General features: G+C 41.9%; 1 protein-coding gene across 4 annotated transcripts in view; it reads left to right on the plus strand.

Annotated features, from left to right (window-relative positions):
- Window positions 1-24520, plus strand: part of znf385c (zinc finger protein 385C) — a 133695-nt gene that overhangs the window by 70193 nt on the left and 38982 nt on the right. The window contains exon 1 of one of the 4 annotated variants that reach the window (XM_020607320.1): window positions 9769-10398. The exons of the other annotated variants lie outside the window; for them this stretch is intronic. Within the exon in view, the coding sequence (XP_020462976.1) occupies window positions 10389-10398 (10 nt within the window). The 5' untranslated portion in view covers window positions 9769-10388. Of the gene's footprint in view, window positions 1-9768; window positions 10399-24520 lie in introns of those variants that run through there. 4 annotated transcript variants of the gene reach the window in all.

Here is a 24520-nt window from a genome sequence, read left to right on the forward strand (position 1 = left end):
ATACTATGCTTTCACTGGCTTTCAATCTCTTTGTAAGTCTGTAATTACTATAGGATGATGTTTTTAACAGTAATAAATCATAGCCGCTACCACAAAAATGCAGGCAAGTATGACTCATACTTGTAGTGACACAGTTACACATGCATACACAGTGCATTTGCACAGCGGTACTCGCACATTGTTGCTATGTTGTTTGTTCTCTACAATATGTGTATTTTTGTGTATTGGGTGTGTGTTTGTTTGCATGTGGAGGAGGGGGTGGTGGCTGCAGATTGTGTTTGGTCCAGAATACCCCTCCCAGTCAGAGCAGAGCTGTCTCGGCTCATCAGAATTAGACTCGCATGGCACCCTGATCTGCTTCAACAGTCGGCCACAGGAAATGATGGGACGTGAAACCACCCACAGCACCCATGTGACCCGGCATGCAGGAGGCTGGGTGGGGGATGTTGGATAGGATGAAAAAACAAGAAAACATCAAAGTGACAATAGCAGAGGCAGAAACCATAGACCCGCCTGGCACAGCACAGATATGACACACAACATCTTGGCAAGCATACACACAAACAGACACACACATGCATACGCTGACATTGGGTGCAGGCCATGACCGCATTGATATTTTATCCGGTTGAATGGCAGTGAAATGAATCTCAGCATGTCTGGCTCTAGACCTTTAAGATCATGCCATTGTCTTTCACTCCTCCCTCATGCCTCAGCTGCTTCAGCCAAACACAGACACACACTTGTGGGTCCAAACAGGTTATGCAATAGTCGCATAAAAAGTAATTTATTCTTCAAAATATGAAATATTAAGAACACTTCAGTACAAGAGCAGACATTTTTATGAATACACTATGTGAAGTTGAATTTAAAACCTTTTCATCCACACACTATTATTTTTTCTTGCTAAATTCTTCATATACCTGATGCTGTTGGTCTGATAAATAGCTGATGATGTGACATTGATGTGTTTGGTCATTATTGAACCATCATTTGACAGATTTCAGCAAAAAAAATCTTTTTTTTTTTTTTTTTTTTTTTTTAACACAAAATGGCATGACTTACTAACAGTGAAAGTCAGTGAAAGACCACATCCTTATAACAGTGGCAGACAAAGTGTCTAACCTTTAAATGAAGCAGGAATATTAAGTGATTTATTAAAAGGACACGTTTCTGTTTGTATCTCATGCAGGATCTCTCCACACAGAGTAAGTCCTCTCACAAAGGCCTTCATAGACAGGGCAGAGTGAGGCTGTAACTTTATAGCTTTGGTGTGAAGGGAGAGGACAGGCAGATACAGTACAGCATGCACACAGAAAGCTTTTCCAAGGCCCATAACCTTACACATTTTCAAAATTTCCAGGCCTACAGATAATGTCATATTTCCAGAGTAGAGCAAAACCCCAGTGTTTCCACTGGGCCATCTGTGTCTCTGTGTATTTCTCTCAGTGGAGTTCTTTCCCCTCTCAATATCAATATCCTCTCTCATCCCTTTATATTTAACCACAACTCATAGCTGTTTCTCCTCTCTCGGCTTCTCTTTTCGTCCTCTGCGTGATGGTCTGCTTCCATATTGTCACAATGAGTAAAGGCGACACAGACTGCCAGGGAGTTCCTGTGCTTCTTTGTATTTCTCAGTTTTAGCAATAATTCCTGTTGCAGTTTTGATGTGTGTCACACCATAACCACACTACATCGCTCTCTGTAATGGTTTCAAGTTATGTGCACCAATGCCTCTCTAAATCACACGGCCTTGTTCAGCAAACTGTACATGGGAACCACAGCAACGTAACGCTCATCATATCAATAAAAGTACCTCATATGGCTACTTTCACTATACAAGATAAACTTTAATTTGATCTTGGTCAGTGTAAGGCTGGTCACTAGCCACTTCATTTTTATTTGAAAGCCTTGCTTTCAACTCTGAATAGCTTTGAGTGTGCAAAGCAACGTTCTGCCACTGCTATGACTCTCTTTCCTTTTATCTGAGTCAACACGCACACTCACATCCACCGTGTTATTTATTAAAGCCAAAGAAATGCTGTTATTAGCCCTTTGTTTTAACTTAAATTTTACCGATTACCATGTCCAAATTTAAAGTGGCAAAATTATTTAATGAGTTTTTCATTTGTAGCCTTAAAGGAATAAACACTAGAAAATGTGAAAGTATGTGTAGACATTTATGTATGTTTTTTTACTTTTAAATCCATCACAGGTCAGGGCACACTTATCAGTATGTGTGACCCTGCAAGAGAGACAAGAAAGCAAGAGTTTTAGAGATGGTAATATACAGCCTGGAGCCTGTACTGATAATGAAACAAACATTGATTTTTGGCCTCATGCAGTGTTTGTTATAGTAGAGCACTGCAGTGAAAGATGATCCTTTTATTCAGTGTCAGTCAACCTGGCTGTTGTCACAACAATCCTGTCCATATTTTCCAAAGTCACTTACATTGGAGTTACACATCAACCTGCCGTTGCAGATTAAATCAATCTTCCATGTCTGCCTTTAAGAAATATTCATGAATAGCTGCTGTCAGTCTGAACTATGCTGAAGCATAATAATAATGCATTATAAGGTGAAGATGCAACCTTTCAAAATCTTTCTCATGTGGCAGCAAGTCACTCTGATAACAATTTTTAAATGTATAACCCACTTTAATTACTGCGTGAAGTGCCCAGGCAGCAATTAAGGAATAAAAGTACAATCCAGCATTATCCATTCATTGTACACCATTAGTCACTCTCACCGGCCGAGGGAGTGGGAGAGTGAAAAATAGAAAAGTTACAGTCTGCCACATTGAGTCAGACATTAAAGTTGAAAATAATTTGAAAAAAGAAGGTTAATGGTGATCCACAATTATGGCTGTAGCACACAGACACTGCCATAACTGGTTTGTACCTCCTCAAAAATGTAAAGGTTGTGTTTTTGAATTTCAGTTTGGAGAATATTTAATTACCGTCAACACACTAACGACACTATTCTTAGGCAAAATGTATATTGTATTAATAACATTCCATACAAATCCCCTTATTAGTTCTTTGTTTATTTGCAAAGGTGATGTTTTTCACAATGGAAGCAGGGGACAAGCCCAAAATATCAAGGTTCATTCTCATGAATGTCCATAGCAAATTATGGCTTTTAAGATACTCTGCCACGGAGCAAGGTGATCGTCACCGAGACACTGTGGTTGTGCCAAACAGAGGTTCAGATGCTCCAAAATCTCCTTGTCAAGATGCATTTCAGAGATTGCATAGCACAGGAACAGGGTCAAGTTCAAGATAAACCAAACAGATGGAAACTGGGTGCATGAGTTTTCACAGGGATCCTCCACTCAGCCAAAGCACACTGTTATTCTTGGCAGCAATTACGTCAGTTTGACTGCAGACACTCTTGTGCTTTCTGTTCCACTTAAAGAGCGAAGCAGACATTAGGATTCCCACCTGCCTTTCGTTCTCCTCAGCCAACAGTTTCCCTCTCCACCTGATCTGTTTCACTCTCCACTTTCACTTTCCACTTGTGAACCCATCCAGTGCGACCAAACGCATTGATGATTTATTTATGTTAGGGAACCCATCTTCCCCTGTTTCTGTACAACTCTCTCTCTGTCACACACACAGACACTGTTGTCTTTCTATAGCTGTGTGGGCACATAATGCATTCTCTAACCTGAGACCTAATACTGCTTTGACCCTCAACCAACCATTTGACGTTGTGAGGACCAGCCAAACACCCTTAAAATGCAGAAATGTCTTCTCAGTGATGGTTTTGAACACACACAAACACGCTTTCACTCCCTCTCGTCGTGTATTTGTCTGTCTGAAACTGTATGTGACTGTGCTGCTAAATGGGGCGTCCTCTCTCCTGTTGTGGTGAGACGGAATATGCATGTGGCAGAGCTTACAAGCACAACATACACTCGCACACACCTCTCTCTGTCCTCTGCAGTATCATGCTGCAATGAAAGCATCTCTCTGCTCTGGGGTTAACTCATATGATCTACGTATTTCAAACTATCCTCTCTGTATTTTAAAGAAACACACTTTAACAACCAATATATTGAGTCATGGCATCATCAGACATATAAGATTCTTTAGTTAACAGACAGTGTGCTTTGTTATATTTCCATTAATTCAACCATGTTAAGACTGAAATATTATCAGCGCCATATATTGGCTGTACACAGGGTTATTTTTGGAACAGTTTCCATATTCATTCTCTGCACAGCGACTGTTAGCTGCATAAAGTCTCGCCAGTTATCGCCTACGATGGTCACATCTTATGTAAACAGGGGAAACCAGGCACATCAAAACCTTATGTTATCTGTACATATAAAATCTTACTCAGAAGCAAAACTGACAGACCTATAGGTCAATTTTCAAGCCATTTTAATTAATAACTTCTGGATTACCAGGCTGTGAAACATTTTCTTGTCTCGTCTTTTTTTTCCATCTCCTTAATTCATCAGTATGTGCATTTGTGTTGTGTAAAAGAGCTGCCGAATCTGAACACAAAAATGCATGTACACCTCAGATGTAAATGTTGCAGTGATGAGGTATTCATAAATGTACTTTGGTCTGATGCTCTGCAGGTGTTTTACAGGAGGTAAGTAATGGTGAAATAAATGATGAATCAAAGAGCTGGATGATAAGATGAAGCTTGTTATGCTGGAGGAGGACACCTGCCAAATGGATTTTTTACAACCTGGTGACTCAAACAATGTTCTTACAAATGGCTTGTTACATATCTTAGCACTACTAAAATATTCATTATACATATGTAACATTAACCTGTCTGTCATAATGTGTATTAATAGATTCATAGATAATCGATAACATGAACAAGATTTTGATACAGAAAATCAAGCATTACCTCTGTGTGGGATCCAGGAATAAATACAATGAATGTTGATATTCTATATATCTGTAATTGGTGTTGACAGCGCCAGGGCCAGATTAAGGATGACAGGGGCCCCTGGGCTTAAGCAATTGCTTGGGCAATTAATTTAGCAGTTTTTATAATCATCTTTACAGACACAGCACTGGAGTCTCCGGGGTCCTAAACAATGAAAAAGTAAAGCCAATGTCAACACAACACAAGAGTAAAGCCAAATGAATTAGAGTTTCTCACACTCCTTTGAAATAATGTTTGCTGCTAAACACTTAGTAATCTATCGGGGAAACATGGATAACATTTTTAATTTGCAAGGAGTCTAACAAGCTGATTAACTAAAACCTGGTCTGTCCCCTTTAATGCACATTGTGAGTGCTGCCTTCAGGTGCTGTTATGGAACTCGGCATCTTACGCTATCACCTATCAGCATCCATCTTTGTTGTCCGCCCATTTTCAAATTAGCTCAGCAGCTCACTGTCAGCCCTCTCAGTGCTCCTCCACCCTCCTGTCAGTCTTTCTGTCAGTTAATCAGTCTCCCTGTCAGTCAGTCAGGGAGCCGGCCAGGCCGTTACGCTCCGAGGACGTTCCCTCCCAGTGCTCTTCAATTCATTTGTTTGTTTGTCAGAGAAAAATGGTGAGGGAGGTGTATGGAGGTGTGATCTAGTTGGAGATAGTAAAATGGAAAAAAATATATGCCAGTGAAGTAAGCAAAGTGATAGGGGGAGATAGAGAGATGTCAGACCGAGAGGTTAGTGTGACTGAGAGAGAAGGAGGAGAATATCCTGAGTTTACTTTAGAGAAAGATGTTATTTTAAAGAAAGAGAGAGAGAGAGAGAGAGAGAGAGAGGGTTGCTGGTTTAGAGAGAAAATAGATGTTGGGGGGGTTAGTTTAGAGAAATGGGGAACTGAGAGAGTGAGAAACAAAAATTGTTAGAGAGAGAGAGAGTAGATGGCCGTTTGCGCCCTCTGATACTGCCACTCACTACCTACTCAGGCCTCAGCAGCCGATTGGCAGAGAAAGCTCTAATTGAGGAACCCTGTGGCTCAGAACAGCAGAGAGAGCCTAGGCTAGCTTTCTTTTTTGTTTGTTCATAAATTCACCTGTCACTCATTACACCCTGCCCTTTGCAATGTGAGCTGTGAGCAATAGATGACGTCTGTACAGTGATGGCAGTAGAATGAAGAAGATAATCTACAGTTATGCATCAATTTCCAGTAGTCCAGAGGAGTGGCCACATTATGTGTCTTGTTTAGTAAGACACACAACTCCCAAACTTTTCTTCGTGCTTTCTTGCGCACACCCACTCATAGAAAACAGCTGTGTTACTCTCATTACACTGTTGCATGACCAGAACATTGTGGAAAACACAGTGGTGAATATTATGTGGCTGTCACACACTGCCAGGTATTTATCTACCGCTAGATGAACTTTACATCTGTAGAGGCTTTGTGGGGGTTTGTTGCCATCTGTTAATGACTAATGCAAGTTGGGATATATAAGGAGAATGTGGGGAAAAGAAGGAAGGGAGGTGGGTGGGAGGATGTCGAGATGCCCTGATACCACCAATAAAAAGGTGTCACATGGTATTAGGCTTGCACAGCCTGGTATGCCAGTGTCATCTTCTCACGTGACAGCAGCTATCTCCATTATTCACACTGCCTCTTCTTCCCTCCCCGAAGGTCTCATGCCCTGGCTGTCACACTTTCCCAGAGCACTCAACACCCACTTCCCACTCGTCTCCACACCCAGCTACCCTTCAGACCACCCACCCTGAAACAACCCAGCCCAGCATGGTGACAGTGCGAGTATGCTACAGCATTCACATGCGCTGCATGCTAATTACAAGCTGCGCGCCTCTTCTATAGCTTCCACCTCACCTTCCCATCCTCAAAATCACACATACAGTGTAAACAGACAACAGTGCCCATCCCACCTTTCTGTCACAAATATTCCACTTAAACACGTTTTCCCTTTAAATCCGTCATTCCACTATTTGCATACATAATGATCAGATTTCCCCATATGATCATTTAAATTAAATGTTGGCGTGCATGGAAACGTGTGCTTCTTCCTACTTGGCACATCCAAATCACCGACTCGTGCTACGGAGGCATGTTATCAATAATCAGTAGCCTTAGCAGAGCAGGAAAGAACAGAGTTGTGGAAAGACAATGCGGTCCTGTAGACAGCTTGACCTTTTCCTCTTTCCAGAGTCCGTCACTCATCACTGTAAATACTCAGCTCTCAGCAAGCCACTAAATACCATCAGAATGAACAAAGTCAGTCTTAGTGTTCACTGCAGATTCATTCACCATGTAGGGGATTATTTCTTTGCCCCAGGTGACCTGATATATTACAGTTCTTATATCACAGCAACTTGAAATGGGTACAATAAAATCATATATTTTACCATGACAGATTTTTTAAAGGTTTATTTTTGGGCTTTATTAATTAATAAGTCGTGGAGACGCGGACAGAAAATGGAGCTGCGATAGAACTGTCAGCAGCTGGAGTCAAACCCAAACAGGGTATATGGTGCACCACGCCCTAACCACTTGGTTACGGGACACCTCGACCATGACAGTTTAAATGTCAAAATCGCTGCTTTGTGCTTGGCTGAACACTGTGCACGTTCTCTCCAACTCGGGATGTGCACTACAAGTTTTTGTCTTGACCTTAGCAAGTCAGTCAGTATGTTATTAAGTTTTAAAAGAATTCTTTGTTAGTGAGGCCAATTTTGTAATGCTCACTTGATTTTAAGACTGCCTGTGAAACAAGTCAAAGTAAAAGCAAATCATTAAACTAGCCCAGAAAATTGGCCTTAGTAAATATGTATTGAAGCTGAAATAGCTTTTATAAAAACAAAACATTTTTTAACATCCGCCAAGGTTTGTCATCATAATTATATTTGACTTTTTAAGCCATTAGCTTAGTGAATTTGAATTATTCAATTTTTCACATCCTTAGTACATAAAAAAAACAAAGGCTATTCATTCACATGAACCAGATCTCTTGTGGAAGACAATAACTTGCCTTAGTTTAAAAAAAACATACAATTTCAAGACAATTTTAGGTCATTTTAAGTGCTACTTTAATTTCTGGGTTATGTTAGCTGACAACTTCTTTCATATACATCCCAGACATGAGGGAGGATGTATAAAGTGCAGAACTTTAACACCAGGGACCAACGTTCACATCCTGACTTCTGGATAGGTTTAGGTGACAATAGCACTTTAGTCATGTTACAGTGAAGTTGTGGTTCCAGTTAAATGTTAATAAACAGAACATGTTGCTTCTCATCCTTAAAGTCGCTTTTTCAGTAATAAAATATAATTTTCATAATTTCAGCCAAAAGCTGCAGGTTTCTAAAGTAATCATTAAGGTGCTATGATTATTGTGTTGTGTGGATATTGCAGGTAACCTGTGAACATTTTGCACCTACACTCTACAGTTCTTTATTATTTTGATAGAAAACAATCTGAAATCTAGTTGGCACTATTGTTTACTCCAAATGTGTTTGCTATTACTAGTATAAAATGTGACTTCTAGGAGACAGATGAACATATCTGTAGCTGTAACAGTCCAATGTACTTCAGTCATATGTACTTCCTATTCTAGTGGAGTGACCGTCTTTTAACATACAGACCAAATAGGCTAGAACAAATCTTCCTGGCTAAGGCTGACTGATGTAAAGCTTGGAGCCATTCCCATGTTTCTAATTAGCCTCGACTCTGGCATGCTAGCCATCAGGCCGATGGTTGGCATGAGGCAGCAGGACAGCCCAGCTGCCCCTGTGCCCTCCACTCTGCCTCAGGGGGGAGATTTTGGCTCTACTGCTGCCTCAGTGAATAGCGAGAAACAAAAACCTGGATCAGAGGGGAAAGATAGCTCACACCCCACATAACACTCTGTCAGAAGCAATATTTCATTTTTAAGGGAAATGTTCCATCAGCAGCCTGATCTGTACCACTCCTTACCGCTGGCGTGCTCCACTTCCACACACGCCATCTTAACATGTGTAACGCCACTCTAACTACACAATAAGAAACTGCCTGATAAACAGCATCATGAATACATTATTGATATGCAAGCCTGAAATTAGAAAATGAAAATGAACAGTCGAGACGTCAGATGAGCGTTTATCATTTCCAGTTGCACAGCGGATGTTATCTGAACACATATTGAAGGCCTTTCCTCACGATGATGACATGAACACTGCAGCACCAGCAGTGCAAGAAAATGGAAGAAAAGAGCAATAAGAGACAAAAACAGAGAAGGAGTGAGGGAGGCAAGTTTGGGATTAAATGGATACACAGGCTGAGGAGAGAGCAGAAAGGGGGAGAAAGGGAAGGGAGCTGTTTAACACTGTAATTAAGTTCCTGATAGCAGCCAGGGACATGTGCTTTGGTGTAGCTCCAGGACAGCTTCGCACTGCACCAGCGCTTTTCAACACACAACCTATGCTTACACACACACAACCCAATTTGAACAAACAGAAATTTAGTACAAGTCAGTTCTCTGTGCTCTCGTGCCAATTCTGAATCCCAGAATATGTGTCAGATTCACCAAATGCTGCGTCAACAAGAAGAGAAAGGAGGAGCAGCCTGGCAAGAGAGATGGCTGAGAAACCATCACTGGTAGTCACTTGATGTCTCTTTAACAAACACACTGTCATGCACACAAGGCAGCTGCATCACAAGTGCCACACAAATCACTTATGAGAGCACAAATGGAAAATATTCCTTTCTCTCCCTTCATGTTTATGGTGCTCTTATGCTTCTGCCACCAGAGGCTTTTCGGTGCCTTCTTCTTCTTTTGCTTAGCTTTTTCTACTCCCTTTTTTTTGGCAGAATGTAAAAATGACTGATATCTGTCACTTATAGCGCTGACCTGCAAGACAATGAGTTTGACAGAAGGCTAGTGTGCTGCCAAATTGCGTACAGGAATGAAGACTATGAAAAGATGGCAGCTATTTCCCCCATCTGTGCATTCCTGTCAAGTTGAAAGGTGTTCACTGAGAGGAGAGAGAGGTAGGACTTGGGAGAGGGAAGGGATGGGAGAGAGAGAGGACCCAGAGAGAGAGAGAGGGAAGCGGCAGCAGTAACACCTAGCTCCTCTCCAACAGTCCCATTCCTCGCCTTCTTCGGGCCAAGCGGAGCAGCAGTACGAGCGATAGGATTTTCACTGAGGACAACGCGCATCCAAAGGATCTGAGATTTCCCGGGGACTGGTGGCCAAAGACGTGGGAGGAAAGGATACATCATCGCAAAGACAGAGTTGTCATTATAGAGCCAAAATAGGGGGGCAAGTAAATCCGAATCGACTCTCACAGATTTCGAGGCACTTTACAACTACAGGACACCTCCGGTTCTTACCTGTGCGTCGTTTATGTCCCTTCTCCCGGGTGATAAAAGTGTGTGCATTTTCACTTACCCCTTTTACGCACGGTGACACGCCGAGCTGGAGACACGCGGATACGGTCCTGGATGCAAGATGCTGATCGGTAAGTGCCGCACACGTCCAGTACTTCACCGTACACCGGTGGTGGTGTGGCTGCGCTGTGTATAGTGATTTATGTGACACATTTACGAAAGATAGTAGAAATGTCACGGCTTTGGTCCGTGAGGATGTCGGAGAGATGTTACAGTGGCACTTTTAGAGTTCGATTATTTTTTTGTTAATCGGGCTCACGCTGATCGTACATGAGGAGTCTTTAATGATTGGAATTATACTGGAATTTATCAGTAGCCTCCGTCATCTACTGGTTTGTGCGCCAGGGTGACAGTAAGTGATGCAGCAACTAAATTAGCTGTATCGATCAAATAGTAGCCGATATGTTGCACAGAATAGATCACCGACAAACAGACGTGTGCGTCCTGACTCGGGAGGAATAGAGGATACCCAGCCTCTTTATTCCTCTCGATCAGTATGTAGAAGTTTAGATTTATGTCGGAAAAATCAAGTCTATGCTACTTCTACAATAGATGGCCAGTAACGATCATGTCTAGTTTTTCTCTTTTAAAAGTGAGACGGTCCCAAATCATCCCAGTCGTTTTCAGATAGGCCCACGCAAATGTGACCTGCACCGGGAGTGAGTCCAGTCAAAATGAATGATTACCTCAGTCAGCAAATGCATTTTCGATAAAAATTGATTGTGCTGGAATTATTGGTATTTGTAAGCGCATTCATGTGACAGTGTGGATCAGGGTTATGGGGGTTATGCGCACATTAACCTCGCTGTAAAGACGGTGGTCTGAAAAGGATTTTTTTTTTCCCACTGGAATTTATTTTGTACCTTTTTCTAATAATATACAGACTCGGATATTAATAAAATAAGTAGTGTAAGATTTTTTGAATGTCACTTTTGTTTTAATAATAAAATAGATCCTGCCTTAAAGTAGTGAAATAAAAAAAATCTGAGCAAGAAATACAATCTACATTTGACATTTTAGCTGTTTGTGATAAATCCAGTCTAGAGAACGTATTCACATTATTTGCCTAATGAACTCCATCCAGTCTCTGATTACATCGCTGAATAAAGGTGTACTTTTCTTTGTGTGCGTTGAGCTGAGGGATAACTGTGCTGCTCTGCTCCGTGCTTCACCTGAAAAACTGATTTACAGCCATAGATCAATCTTCTTTTCCCTTCTCCTGACGAAGATTCTTACATATCAGCTCTGGTCTGGTTGGATAAAGCTTTGAGCCCTTCTTTTCATAACAGAAAGCAAAAAAAAAAAAAAAGATTAGATTATTATAATCCAAAGAGAACATGGTGATGATCTTATTCACTGACTTGGAGGCAAACACGGGCACACCAGGCCTCTGGATCTATAGGTCTCTGTAAGTGAGACTATGGGGTGCTTTGAGACCTTACTGCTCTTAAAATGGCTTCAGTGCATGGGCAAATGACTCATGCAAATGGATGCCATGTTAGCATCTCTCTAGATATTTACTTCTCCTTCCCAGCGCCACCTCCAAAACCCTCCACCAGTTAGAATGATGCATATACGAGGCACCAAAGGCTTCAACGTTGAGGTGTTTGACTGAGATGTTGACTTTTTCCTTGTCACGTCAGCAGTCTCCCCCTTTCGCCCTTTTAGTCGGCTCATAAAAGAGCAGCTTTACTGTCAAGTGGAGCTAACTACTCAGGCCTTTGTCTTGTGTGGATTTCACCTCTGCCATTATGTCGTCTTAAAAGCCAGTTGATGGTTCACAGGGGAGCTCTGTGGCTGCTGCGGCTCCTTCTCAGATAACAGCTGTTACTTAACAACAGACATGATTATTCATGTTCTTTTGCCATCTGAGAGCCAAGGTTCTGTTTTCATTCAAGCTTACCTAGAGGAGTTGAAGTAGAAAAAGATCTGGTGGTGGTAACTCACCCTAGTTTCACTTCACCCGTCTATCTGTCACCCCCCGGCCAGGGGCTGTGGGAGGGCTGATTACAGGCCTGGGTGTGGGTACCATTCTTCGTCTTCCATTCCCTTTTTATCTGCATCACTATCTGATCTAATAAGGTGGCAGGGGGTGGAGGGTTGCAGGGGATATATGGAAGCAGGGTTAATCTGGGTTAAACAGGGTCCAAACTTGATCAGGGATAATTACATGCAGTTAGGGTTACAATCTGTGACCACACCCTGAAAGCAAGGCAGTGAGAGAAAAGCATGTGGGTGTTTTTGTTTGTTTGTGTTTTTTCCTTTTGCAGTAGTATGACAAACATACTAATAGCATTCAGAATTTGGAACCCAAATCATAGATTAATGTATAGCCCAGCTGGCAGTCCTTGACCTTGAGGTGTCCACTTGCCCATTGCTGCAGCTTCATTGTGTAAAGGCTGTGGTGGTTCACATGCAGCGAGGAGCAACAGCATGTCTGTTTGAAGTGGCTGTGCAGGTGCAGGGGTTGTAAATGAGGAGGTTAATGAGAAGGCAGCTCTGTTAGACTCAGGGCTTTGGTTCACTTCCCACCAGTTCCACATCTGCACCATAAAACCATCGGCCTCTTAGACAAACAAGCTGTTCCTCAAGTGTGTGCATTAGTACTTGTTTGTGTCTTTTTAGTTAAAGCGGCTGTGGGCTTCTGTCTGGGCTGACTGATTGGATGTGAGTGTGTGTGTGTCTGCACACATGCGTGCACAAACAAAGCGGGAAGCAATGAGACATTATGATGGATGGATCTCCTGAGCCTCCTGTCTCTTCATTCATCCCTCATGGTCCAGAGGGATGAAGGTGGCAGCTCTCCAACTCCTGCTCAACCTACTTCTGCCTTCTCTCTCTCATGCACACACGCACTCAGCAGAGACAAGTACCCAGTACTCTATTAGCTCAACAAACACCTCAAATGACAAATTTGTAGTCAAACTGACTTTTTATTTTTCATTACTCCAGTCCCTGCTAAGCTGTATCATCTCCATAAAGACACCTGTGGGAAAGAAAGCAATGTCTAGTACCACCACAAATAATATATTATATTATATTGTATTTATTGTTTCTCATTCTTTTGCATTTTATAAGTTGTCTCACAGGAGTGAAGTTCTATCCCACATTTCCATGCATATTCAGTGCATGTGTGTGACTCTCTTTCATTTTTATGTGCCAGTCAGTCGCTGCTTCCAGGTAACAGAAACAATAGGATGTGTTATCACTCCAAAACTCTTTTCTAACATGCTTTTAAATTTTTTTTTTACTTTGCCGTACTTGACCTTCTAATATCTTTCCCAGTATAGATCCGTCCAGGAGGGGAGCTCTCACAGTGTTGCATATCATCAACCTCTGATGTGTAGTGCTCCTCAAGAGTCATTTTATGATGAAATCCTGGTGTCTTATGGCACAGTCTTTTAAAAAAATAAGAATTGTGTTAAAAAGAAGCTCAACTGAAGTTTGTTTACAGGTCTTGGGGAGTACTTCAGCATGTAGAAAAAGTTGTATGAAGCTTTTTTTGGGCTCCAGAGGGAGCTGTGTGAAATATGATATATTTCCTCCAGTAATGTCACTTGAGTCAATGTCCCTTGAGGCTGAAGACTATACAGCTGCATTCAGACTGAGTTTCACACAGTGTGATAAAACACATACCTTCCCATTTATTTCTGTTGGGGATTGCGTTCACTGCAGCTGGCACCAGCACCACAGGGCGTTCTAGCATAAAAATGCAGCCCAGTGCCGCTAAAAAGCAGGATCTGGTTCAACTTTTTCAGCAATGCAACATGACATCATCTGGCAGGGCACTGCATTGACCAAGCATGTAATGGGGGATGGTGTCTATCCAGACAGGGCTCATTTACCAAACGGTGATTCTCTCCCAGCTGTGTCTTCATTTCGATGAGTTCATGAACCCAAGTTCATGGGCTGGCAACGTGAAGAAGACCACTCACTTCCTCAGATTCATCACAACATGACTGTATTGTACATGCCTTTGTCACAAATGTGGGGGTTTAGAGACTTTCAGGTCACACAGGTTTTGACAAGGTTTTAAATTGTTCATGGTAAGTCCAGCAGTAACAGAGGAGTGCATTGCTAAATTTGGGAGCTATGTAATGAATATCTTGTTATGATTCTAAAGGACTGACACCAAAACAGATGTTTTCACCTTTTGCTGTGTTTAGTCACTTTTTTTTGCTTCTGGGTTTTTTTCTTGCCTTCAGAAAATATAGAAACATCCTAAATAAGCTGCTGGACTTGGCTTCTTGGGGTTCAGGACCAGGGTGAGTGGGTGGACTGTGGGAGCAATGATAACTATACAGTACCTGTCTACATGAACCTGCAGGTGGCATTCAGACAGGTCAAAGGTTAACAGAGTTATAGGTCACCTCTACCATTCTGGATTTCCCTGAACACTATAGAAATTACATGAGATCATTTGTAGCGGAGACTCTTAATATGTAAGATTTGTACTGTGACAGCAACAGTACAGTACATTTCTGCTTTTGCACATGTGGTGTTTGTACGCATGGTTTGTAATTTATGCACTCCTTTCTGGCCTCGGCACACCCCCCACCCCACCCTGTGGGGAAAATGCCTGTGTGTGAGTGGCAGTTCAAGTCATTTCACTGAAGTGACAGCGTGGGTTTGATTGGCCCACCTGCTAAAGTGATGGCTTCTGGATGCTGAGAGTTGTAGGCATATGTGAGGCTCAGCGGGAGCTCTGACAACATGAGAAATGGTCTCACGCTGCACTCTGCACCAAAACTGCACCACTTAAACCTCTTTTCCACCTCCTGGAACCAGCTCAACTCTTCTTGCTTTTGGTACCGGGTGCTTGGTTTTTCACAGAAAATGGTCCCTTTCGGTGTAGCCGGTTGTCATAGCAACACCATGTTACACTGCTCTGACGTTGTCAGCAACCGACACAGTAACAATAGAGGAAGGACATCAAAGGTATAATACTGTTTTTGATTCTCGGTATGTGGCTGTTTTTAGTTAGTACAGTAACTACAGTAAAGTAACTGTTAGCACTAAATAATGTCACTTTTAAAAATGGAACTTTCTTTGTTCCAGGGCATCTTGCACGTTGATGGCACGATTTCTCTAACCAGTCTAGTCTAACCACTAGTCTACGGTGTTTACACATCACCATTTGGTTTCACCTCTGCTCGCTCAAAACCTCGACAATGATGCTACCAAAAATAGTACCAGGTATCAGTTACTATGCCCAATATTTAACTGATGGAGACACAAATAAGGTGATTCGAGTGGAGTCAAGTTAAAGCTGGTACCAGGCAGTGGAAAAGGGGCTTTTGCCTCTCATTTCCCTGGTGCTAAGCCTAAAGATAGCGGCAACACATCATGTCCCAGTTGTGTGTGTGTGTGTGTGTGTGTGTGTGTGTGTTTCTGCATTTGTAAAATTCATCAGTCTCCAGCAGGTAAGGTAGTTTTCAACTGAAGTAGGCAACTAGTCCTCTTGATGCTCTGACCTTGACTTAAACGAGTAAAAGAATAGTTAAGAGTTGCAGGTCTTTAAGAGCAACAGACTGAAGGATAAGGAAAGAGAGCAGATAAAGAGAGAAAGTGCTAGAAACTGAGATATCTGTAACGAAAGAGGACTGAAACATAAAGAGACCATAACTTGGAAAGATTGCTCTTATTCTCTCCTGTGATTCTCACCTCTCTCTTTGTCTCCAGTGTTTTTAAGTCATTAAACCAGACTGTCTATATCACCAGTTGGATCAGTGACTGAGAAAGGGACAAAGGCCATCGATTTTACAGTCAGTCCCACTCATCAGAACCTGGTGCCCTGAGCACCAATCTGCAATACTCCAGGGTTCAGTGCGCATAATAAAGAACAGCTAGTGCGTAAATGGTGGTAAGTGTAAACAGAAAATGTGGTGATCCAGCTCTAATAGATGTTTCTGCTACAGCTTTGTTAGCCGTCAGGACACTGACCTCCACCTGTGCTGCATCCCGTTTTATGAGCCTTTAAAAACCCACCGCTTGCCGGATTAATTAATTAATAACCAAACCGCTATAGTACATGCACATACACGCAAGCGGAAATCATAATAATATAATATTTATAATGAAAAAAAGACAAAAAAAAAAGATTAAACCTTATCACTCTCAAATTGATTAACAGTTCTTAATACACAGAATAATACAAAACAGCATCTAACTCTAAGTTAACATTTGTTAATCTCATTAAAGGTTTGTTTACATCTGTAATGTTTGTGAGCAGCAGTAGAAACAGTAAGTAATAAAGAAAAAAGATAAGAAACCCCAAATTACTTAACTATTAAATTATGCATGTGGAGAGAGAGAGTTCACATTTTTGTAGTCAAAAAATTAAAGCCTGAGGTCTTATGATTATTGGACAATCACAACACTGTATATAAATTATGATAGACCGATTTTTGAAGACACACACCGAACTCTGAATTGCTGTGCTTAAACAACAAATGAGTATAAATAAATCATTTGGCAAATTAACATATAGTTTGCATTTTCTGTCCATGCACATAAGATGCAATCACCACTACATACACAGACCAACATGCACAGTAAATGCAATCAGCAGTGTAATTTTGTTGTGTAACTGGCCTGTAGTGAATACACACACAGTATATGAAAATACATGTGTAATAATACATGTGTAATGATTTGATAAAAATGCTGTAACAAGCACATAAAGAGAGTTGGCAGTGCAAACATAATTATATATAAAACATGTAGAATATGTACGAGCTCTCTACATAAATACATCTCGTCATCTAAAGCCTGCTGTTTAGTTTGGCTGTCTCACTTCTCTGTGTTGATATTTTGCACTACAAAGATGTCTGTGTGTGTTGTTTCTGAGTATCTGTGTGTGTGTGTGTGTGTGTGTGTGTGTGTATGCACGCAGGCTTGCATCTCCAACAGAAATTGGCATTCTCACTTCTTGTCGTCAGTACTGAGCTGTTGTGGAGACTGGGAATCATCAGCTCTAATGATTTTATGAGAGTCTACATGATTAATGTTGGCACAGCGGTGTTCATGAACAAATCTCTCTTTTTCCCCCCGTTTTTCTATCCCTTTCGCTCTGCCTCTCCTCTCTCTGTCTCACTCATTCTCGCTGTGTCCCCTTATCTTGAACCCCTCTGACACCGCCCTTCCTCCATCCATCTCAGAGGGACTCAGAGGGCATATCCAGTCTCAGTGTGTGCTGATTTCTGTGGCGCTAGCTGCTGTTCGCCACATTAGTGTGTGACAAAGGGGCTCTTTGAAGTGGGTTATTCTAGCGCGGCTCACAGCCGAGCGCAGCGGAGCTGTGCCAGCTCACTGTGCAAACAGGGCCAGCTACAAGCGCAGAGACAGTTGGAAGGTATTGTATGGACATACATGTGCACACCCGCTTGGTGAAAACACTGGAGTCGACACAATAGCTGTCAAGCCCACATACTCTAAATACACTTTTTATATAAGCAGTTCCATCACAGACAAAAGCCATGGCCTCCTCCTCTGTATGCACACATCTGCCTCAAAGCACACCACCAAATTAAGAGCCTGTAGCATCCATCAACAATCCATTTGTCATCCAACCGTCCATCCATCCAACTGTCCTCTCCCTCTTCGTTTTCCCTGTCCTCCTCTGTTCCCTCTGCAGGCCCAGAACAATCAAGCTTAGTTGAGCTCCGTCTCTCTTGGCTTATGTCCAAAAGCTGCCTCTTTATTTGAGTAAATGCCTTCATTCCCAGCTCCTCTATGAGGAAGCTGATAAGGGATGTTTTTTATCGACAGCAGATAGCTCCCCCCCCCCATTCCCCACCCAAGCCCCAGCACAGAGTAGGTGCTCATGTGTATTTATACATCTGCACGGCATATGCAGAATTATGCGTGAGAGATTATATTTTGAGTCACATGAATGATTTTTTTTTTTAATGTATTTGTGAGACTTGTATTAGTAGTTTTTATGGATGCAAATAGCTGATAATTCTATGGTGTGAATATAGAGCATCATGTCTCAAGGCATCTTCTCATGCTGCTTATCATTCAAATGTGACATTTCTCTGATTACACATAATTACACAAGAGCGCCGCAACCTTGCAGGTGCCTCTAATAGGAAGTGATTAAGTGAGACAAGCTAATCATTGCGGTGCCTTGGTCACATGTGTGCATGTATGTGCTCAAGAAGAGGCTGTCTAACGAATTGATTAGGGCTGTAGAGTGGATTTGTTGCCTGGCATGGAGAGATTAGTCTTGTCTGGGTTTGGCCCAGTCTAAGCTGCTGCCAAATGTTGCACTTCTGTCCCTGCTGTAACACAACTAATATATATTTGATATTGCATATGCCATGACATCGGTGAAGACATTTTGAAAGTGTTAAGGATGAGACTGGCGCTGTCTGTCTGTTTGCTCGCTGTCTTCTTGCGTCTCTCACTGGTTACGGCCCCTCTGGTCACATCCTGCTGGGTTGGACACTGTGTTACAGGAGCACAGAGTGATGCAGCAGGTGGTAGTCATGGTGTTACACTGCTTTTCTCTGATCTGGGTGAAACATCTCTCTTTTGTGGGGTTCGAGGAACTGCCTCAGCAGAAGACACAGCTCGCCTCCTTAGATCTGCGTTTTCAAACGTCGCCCTGCCCATTTGGAGCTCCTGCCCTTCCCTCAAGAACAATGTGCACCGCAGTCATTTTCTCAAGAGACATGTGAATAAAATTTGTTAAGTGATTCGAGCTAGCACATGAAAAATACTCCTCACTGCTCCTTTGGGTTTGTTTTTACTTGAGGCCAATGATTGTGTTGAGGCTGATCTTAGTGGAATGGCAAGCACAGAGTCAATGAGAATGATGCATTAGCAGCTCTGCATCTATTAAAGCTGCTTGCTGTGGTTGAAGCCAGACACCACTTTGCAGGGATTTATCAAGCTGCTCACCAACGAGAGGTGATTGAATTCATTTGCTTACTAATGAGGAGGGATTGCGAATTGTACACTTCCCCAGCTACACTTCCACCTGCTAAAACAATTTGCTTATTACTGCAATCAAATCCAGCGTTTGTTCTCTATTACAATCACACCTCTTTTTGTCACCTCATCAGCCGCCTTTGTGCCATTTTGGTACTCCAGCAAATTTCATATGTGCTGGTTTTTGTTGGCCTGTGTCAGTAACGCTACTGTGCCTTTTGCAGCTAATAGTGTAGCAGAATTTGAATCTTTCTGACCTCAAGTTTTTGGGTGAAAATTGGAACTTACTGCGTGTTGTTTTAGGATTTTTCTAAAAACATACCTGAGTATCTTGGAACAGAATGGAATTTCTCAAAATTTACTACTCAGCAGTAAAACCTTGTTCCAGAGTTCATTTGCAGTGACAGAATTATGGTGAAATTAGCTCATGCCAAGGTTTTATTTTTCAAATTCAGTAATTGTTCCCTGTTTGATGTTCATTATGTCTTGATTAGTCCTGTTCTCCAAAGGTCTGTGGCCAAGCGAATGCTCTCCTGCAGGTGTTAAGGCCAGATCAGAATAATAGTGAATCCTCTTTGTCTCAGCAGATGCTTGCAGACAGACTGAAGTGTGTTAGCTGAGGCCTGCACAGTCAGACGGGGTTACAGTAGGTTCGCCAAGGGTCAACGGAGCTCCACTTGCATCACAACTATGTCATCTGCATGTAGACAGAGAATGTTGCCTGTAATAAATATGGAACTGATGCGCATGACGTTAGGACCGATGTAACCATTTGGTAAGATGTTGTCCAGACCCTCACTGCCACCTACATTCATCCCTGTTCAGTGTACATTAATTAAAATGGAAACCGATTATAGCCTAATACATAGGCTTGATCAAAGTATACCAAAAGCCACAGTATGACACACTGAGCTAAATTTGCAGCAGTGATTTTATTAAAAAGATTTCTCATAATGTAAATTCACAAAGACAGATTATTAAAAACACTTTAGTTTGCACTCTAAATATAACAGTGATGATTCCATTAGAGTTTAATTATTATGTCATGAAAAAACATACAAATTATGCAAAATGGTTCAGACAAGTCATTATTTCATCTTTATAAACAACATACAGTATATTAAATGTGCACTAAATCAAATAATGCCTACAGAAACATGCTGCCTTACCATTATAGATGAGTGAAGGTGTGCTTTGCAAAACTAAAAGACACATCCCAAACTTAGCAGTGAGTTTAATATGTGTTATCTGTAATGAGAAACATGACAGTTAATTTAGTACAAGATAATAAAAACAAATCACAAATATCAGTAGTAATCATAACAGGGCAGTCCAGACTACCTACAGTACAAAAGGACTTTGGCAGATCTGGTTCATTTCAGTGTACAAATGATTTTAACTGTGGCTGTTACAAGTTAAACAAAAGATGTAGTAAAACAAACTCTTAGTAGTGTAGTGTTAGGCCACCGTTTTCCAGTAGTGGAAGTTGTAGAGTACAATTAACCTTTACTGCAGTAAGTATACTACTTCAAAAAAATACTCCACTGCAAGTAAACATAGTAGAAAAAGATTAGCAGCAAAACATACATAGTATATCAAAAATAAAAGTACAGAACTCATCAGGTGGTAGAATGCTCTTGTCAGTGTAATATTGTACTTTTATTATTATTATTATTATTATTGCTGATGCATTGTTGTGAGCTCAGCTTTGTAATGAGGTGGTTGTAGCTACTTTATACTCTTAGGAAGTTTAGTCTGCAACAGTGCATCATATTTTATAAGCAGTCACTAAAACTAAAGAACAATTCGAGTCGAGTCCTCATTACCCGAGTCAAAATCAACATTAAATACAGTTGACGCAGCTCTCAGCATTTTATATTCCAAACATTCTAGCAGTGTATTGCATCACCAGTTTGCTTGGCAATTTGATGCATTATTTACAGAAAGGTGGAGCGTACACTTTGATGAAAGTGTCCCGGCTACAGCATGGTGCAGGCGAACAGGTTTTAATATCAATATGTTTTGCCAAATTATTGTGGGCTATTTAAAAAAGAAGTCAGTCTTCAACTTTTGAATCCTAATCTAGTCAATGTCCAAGTCCAAGTTGAGTCAGGAGTCCTGAAAATCTGGAGTTGAGTTGGACTCAAGTCCGGAGTCCTAGACTCGAGTACTACAGTTCTGTTTATAAGATGGCCAAATGCAAAGTAACTTAAACAACGTCCTTTATATTGAATTGGAAGTAGAAAGCAGCATAAAATGGAGACATTTGTAAGTGACTATTTATGATTAGTTACTTTCACCCACCAACTTGTTGTCTCTGTTAGTTTGGAGAATACAATTATGTTAATGTTATAGTTGTATTTAAAATAGATCCTGAATTATGTTACGTACACACTGGCAAATGAAAAGTACCAGAAAACATCCCAGAAAAGATGCAATTTAAAAAAAAGGAACAAATGTTTAGCTTTTTTGCAAATATGACATAGTACAGGGCTAGGTACTGTACATTCTCTACTAACATTATTACTTGTATAACTTGTGCTGGTACGAGTGGTGGAAACATCAGATTCATGCACTTCAAAGAGCAGCAGTCAAGACTAACTACAGGCAGGCTGGGGGGGGAATCTGTTAAATCAAGATTTCACATGACGAGAGCTTAATCTAGTGTGTGCACTTACTATACAGTGTTGGCGTCTTTGTGGTTGTTCATCCATCCCAAATGACCCCGGCTTTTCACTGGATCATCTTCACCATGCTCTAGGTAGTAACGCTCTGATGCTTGAGGACACTTCAGCAACTTTCAATCAAGATTAATCTGTCTTTGAGATCTACCAAGGTCTCCGCTAATGCACTGCTGAGTGAACGAAAAGAGAGAAAGAGAAAGTGGTTATAGAGATGAGCCATTTGTAGTTGCTGTCTCAAAGATGTGGTTCCATTCCCACTTTGCAACCAGAGGAGACAGCTCGCTATATCATTCGGCCGTTTGTTATTTTGTGTGAAGCAGGAGTTGGCTGAAGGGGAGAAATGTCTGTCTCTTTCCCCAGTTGCCTGGAGGAGAGTCCCATGCATCATTCTGCAGAGAGTGCGTGCATGATGTTTGCTTTAGCATGCATTCTTATGTGTTCATGCAGAAGTCCACTTTGATATGTCTGCAAAATGGGAGGCTTATTCATGAGCTATCAGGTGTCAAGACTGTTGTTCAGGCTGACTGAACCAGATTCAGTTCCTGTGATTCAGTTTGTTTTTTTTATTGGTGTTAAACTGAAGAAGACCTGATGGGTTTCCTGTTTTGTTTGTTTGTTTTTTTGACAACATCAACTTAGTCCCAGCCATTAGTTTCTTTATTTATTTATGTTTCCCAGTTTCTTTTAGCAGTGCTTCTATTCTGTTAATACCTCCCTGCTATTTTCTCTCATTTGTTCTCTCATACTTACACTGCCAGTCAAAACGCTGGACACACTTTCCCAGTCATTTCAAAAAGACAGTACTGTATGTCCAAACGTTTGACTGGTAGTGTATGTTAGACACTTGACGGTCTAATGTCGCATGCTGCACAGACTGTAAAGCCCCTTTAGGCTATATAAATAAAATGACTTGACTTGACTGGAGTGGTTGACCTCGTGGTCCACTCTAGGTCTTTATGGGCTCTTAGTGGCAACAAGCGGTGGGATAGCCATTTGCTATTCCCAGTGTTTCCCTGGTGAATTGCAGCGATCCGTGTTTCTGCTGTTTCTGCACAGTTATTAAAAGCCAGGGTAAAGGTTAAAGTAAATGCCACTCAGCTGATGTGTGGCTCCAGCTTGGCAGACCTCCCCAACCCCTGCATCACCCTGAGTTTCACTCTAACATTATAGGGAACAGTAATTTCACCTTGCTTGCTTTTTAATACCCTGCTACACCCCTGGAATTGGCTGCTGCACCCAATCTCTGCCTCCAAAAACAAAATCGGTCCATGCAGCCTTACTGTACCTGTGGGTGTGATAGATGCTGTATTCCCCAAATTAAAATTAAAACAATGAAAAGCAAAAGCAGCCTCAAAGGGCACTTGAGTCTGAGAAATTAGCAATTTCCTTTGAATCCCCCCCATCCCCCACCCCCAACTCACACCCCTCCAACGTCTCCAAGTGTTGAACCCCCCCACCTACTCCCCTACGCTTGTCAACACTTCTTCCAGACACCATGGGCAGTCATCAGAGAGGTCACGCACCTGACGCTTGCTGTAAACAGGAAATGAATAATTCAAGACTCAGCGCCGGTTGCCTGCAACAGCTGATGGGCTGTCTGTGACGAGCAAAGATTTATCCCAAAGATTTGTGTTATAACCCTCAGCTGGAATCACACTAATGAGAAATACTTTCCGGCGAGTCTGAAGCCCCCTCTCACAGCTAGACCACATGTCCTTGACCTTTGTGGGTGATAAAGTTAGTGTGAAATGGCAGCTTGTAGTGGCACAAGAAACTTCTGCTACATACATTGCTTTGCATTTGCATTTGCTGGACTCTGCCATTATGCAGTACAGTAGGAACACCTACTGGCACTAACTGTGAATGAGAGAGCATCTCTCTTGGGCTTTGGTATGCCTGACTCTCTTCTCTTGTTTGTTAACCCCTCCTCTCTAAGGTATCAGCCCACAGAGAGACATGACCTATGACAGACAGCATGTTATGTTTGAGAGAATTACCCAAGTAGTAGAGAGCCAGTAAGATGCCCGCTGGGGCTGCTGGGTAGCTAGAGTGATTTCTTTGCACTCCTTATCACTACACCAGCAGGTGTCTAATACGTGCTGTACTGCGGCACTCTGAGGGGGTTCACAATTATAACACCCTGGCCACCGGCTCACCCATCATCACTGCGCGCACAACTCCCAGCCTCTCCTCCACTCATCCGTCTCTCTGCACTTCTTTTCTTTCTTTTTACTCATCCAGTAAAATCCTGCTGGCCAACAGTAACTTATGGCCTCACTCCACCAAACACCTACACTGATTCTGATAAGAATCCTTATCTCGTCAGGCCCCGTGTCTCTGCCTAGGCTGCAGAGAGGAGGCCCTGCAGCTGAAGTAGATGGTATATAACAACATCATGGTTGGTCACACTGACTGTTTTTCAACACCATTATCATGTCTGGTGTACCATGTTGGAGAGGGTTGGGGAGCACAAGGTAGGAGGAGGAGCGAGGTTCAGAGGAGCGAGGTGAGTAATCCACTGCTGTGGTGAAGTTTTCCTCTTTGAAAAAGACGCATTGACTGCCCAGTGTGT

Source organism: Monopterus albus, unplaced genomic scaffold (genome assembly GCF_001952655.1).
Source record: "Monopterus albus unplaced genomic scaffold, M_albus_1.0 scaffold85.1, whole genome shotgun sequence".
Classification (NCBI taxonomy): domain Eukaryota; kingdom Metazoa; phylum Chordata; class Actinopteri; order Synbranchiformes; family Synbranchidae; genus Monopterus; species Monopterus albus.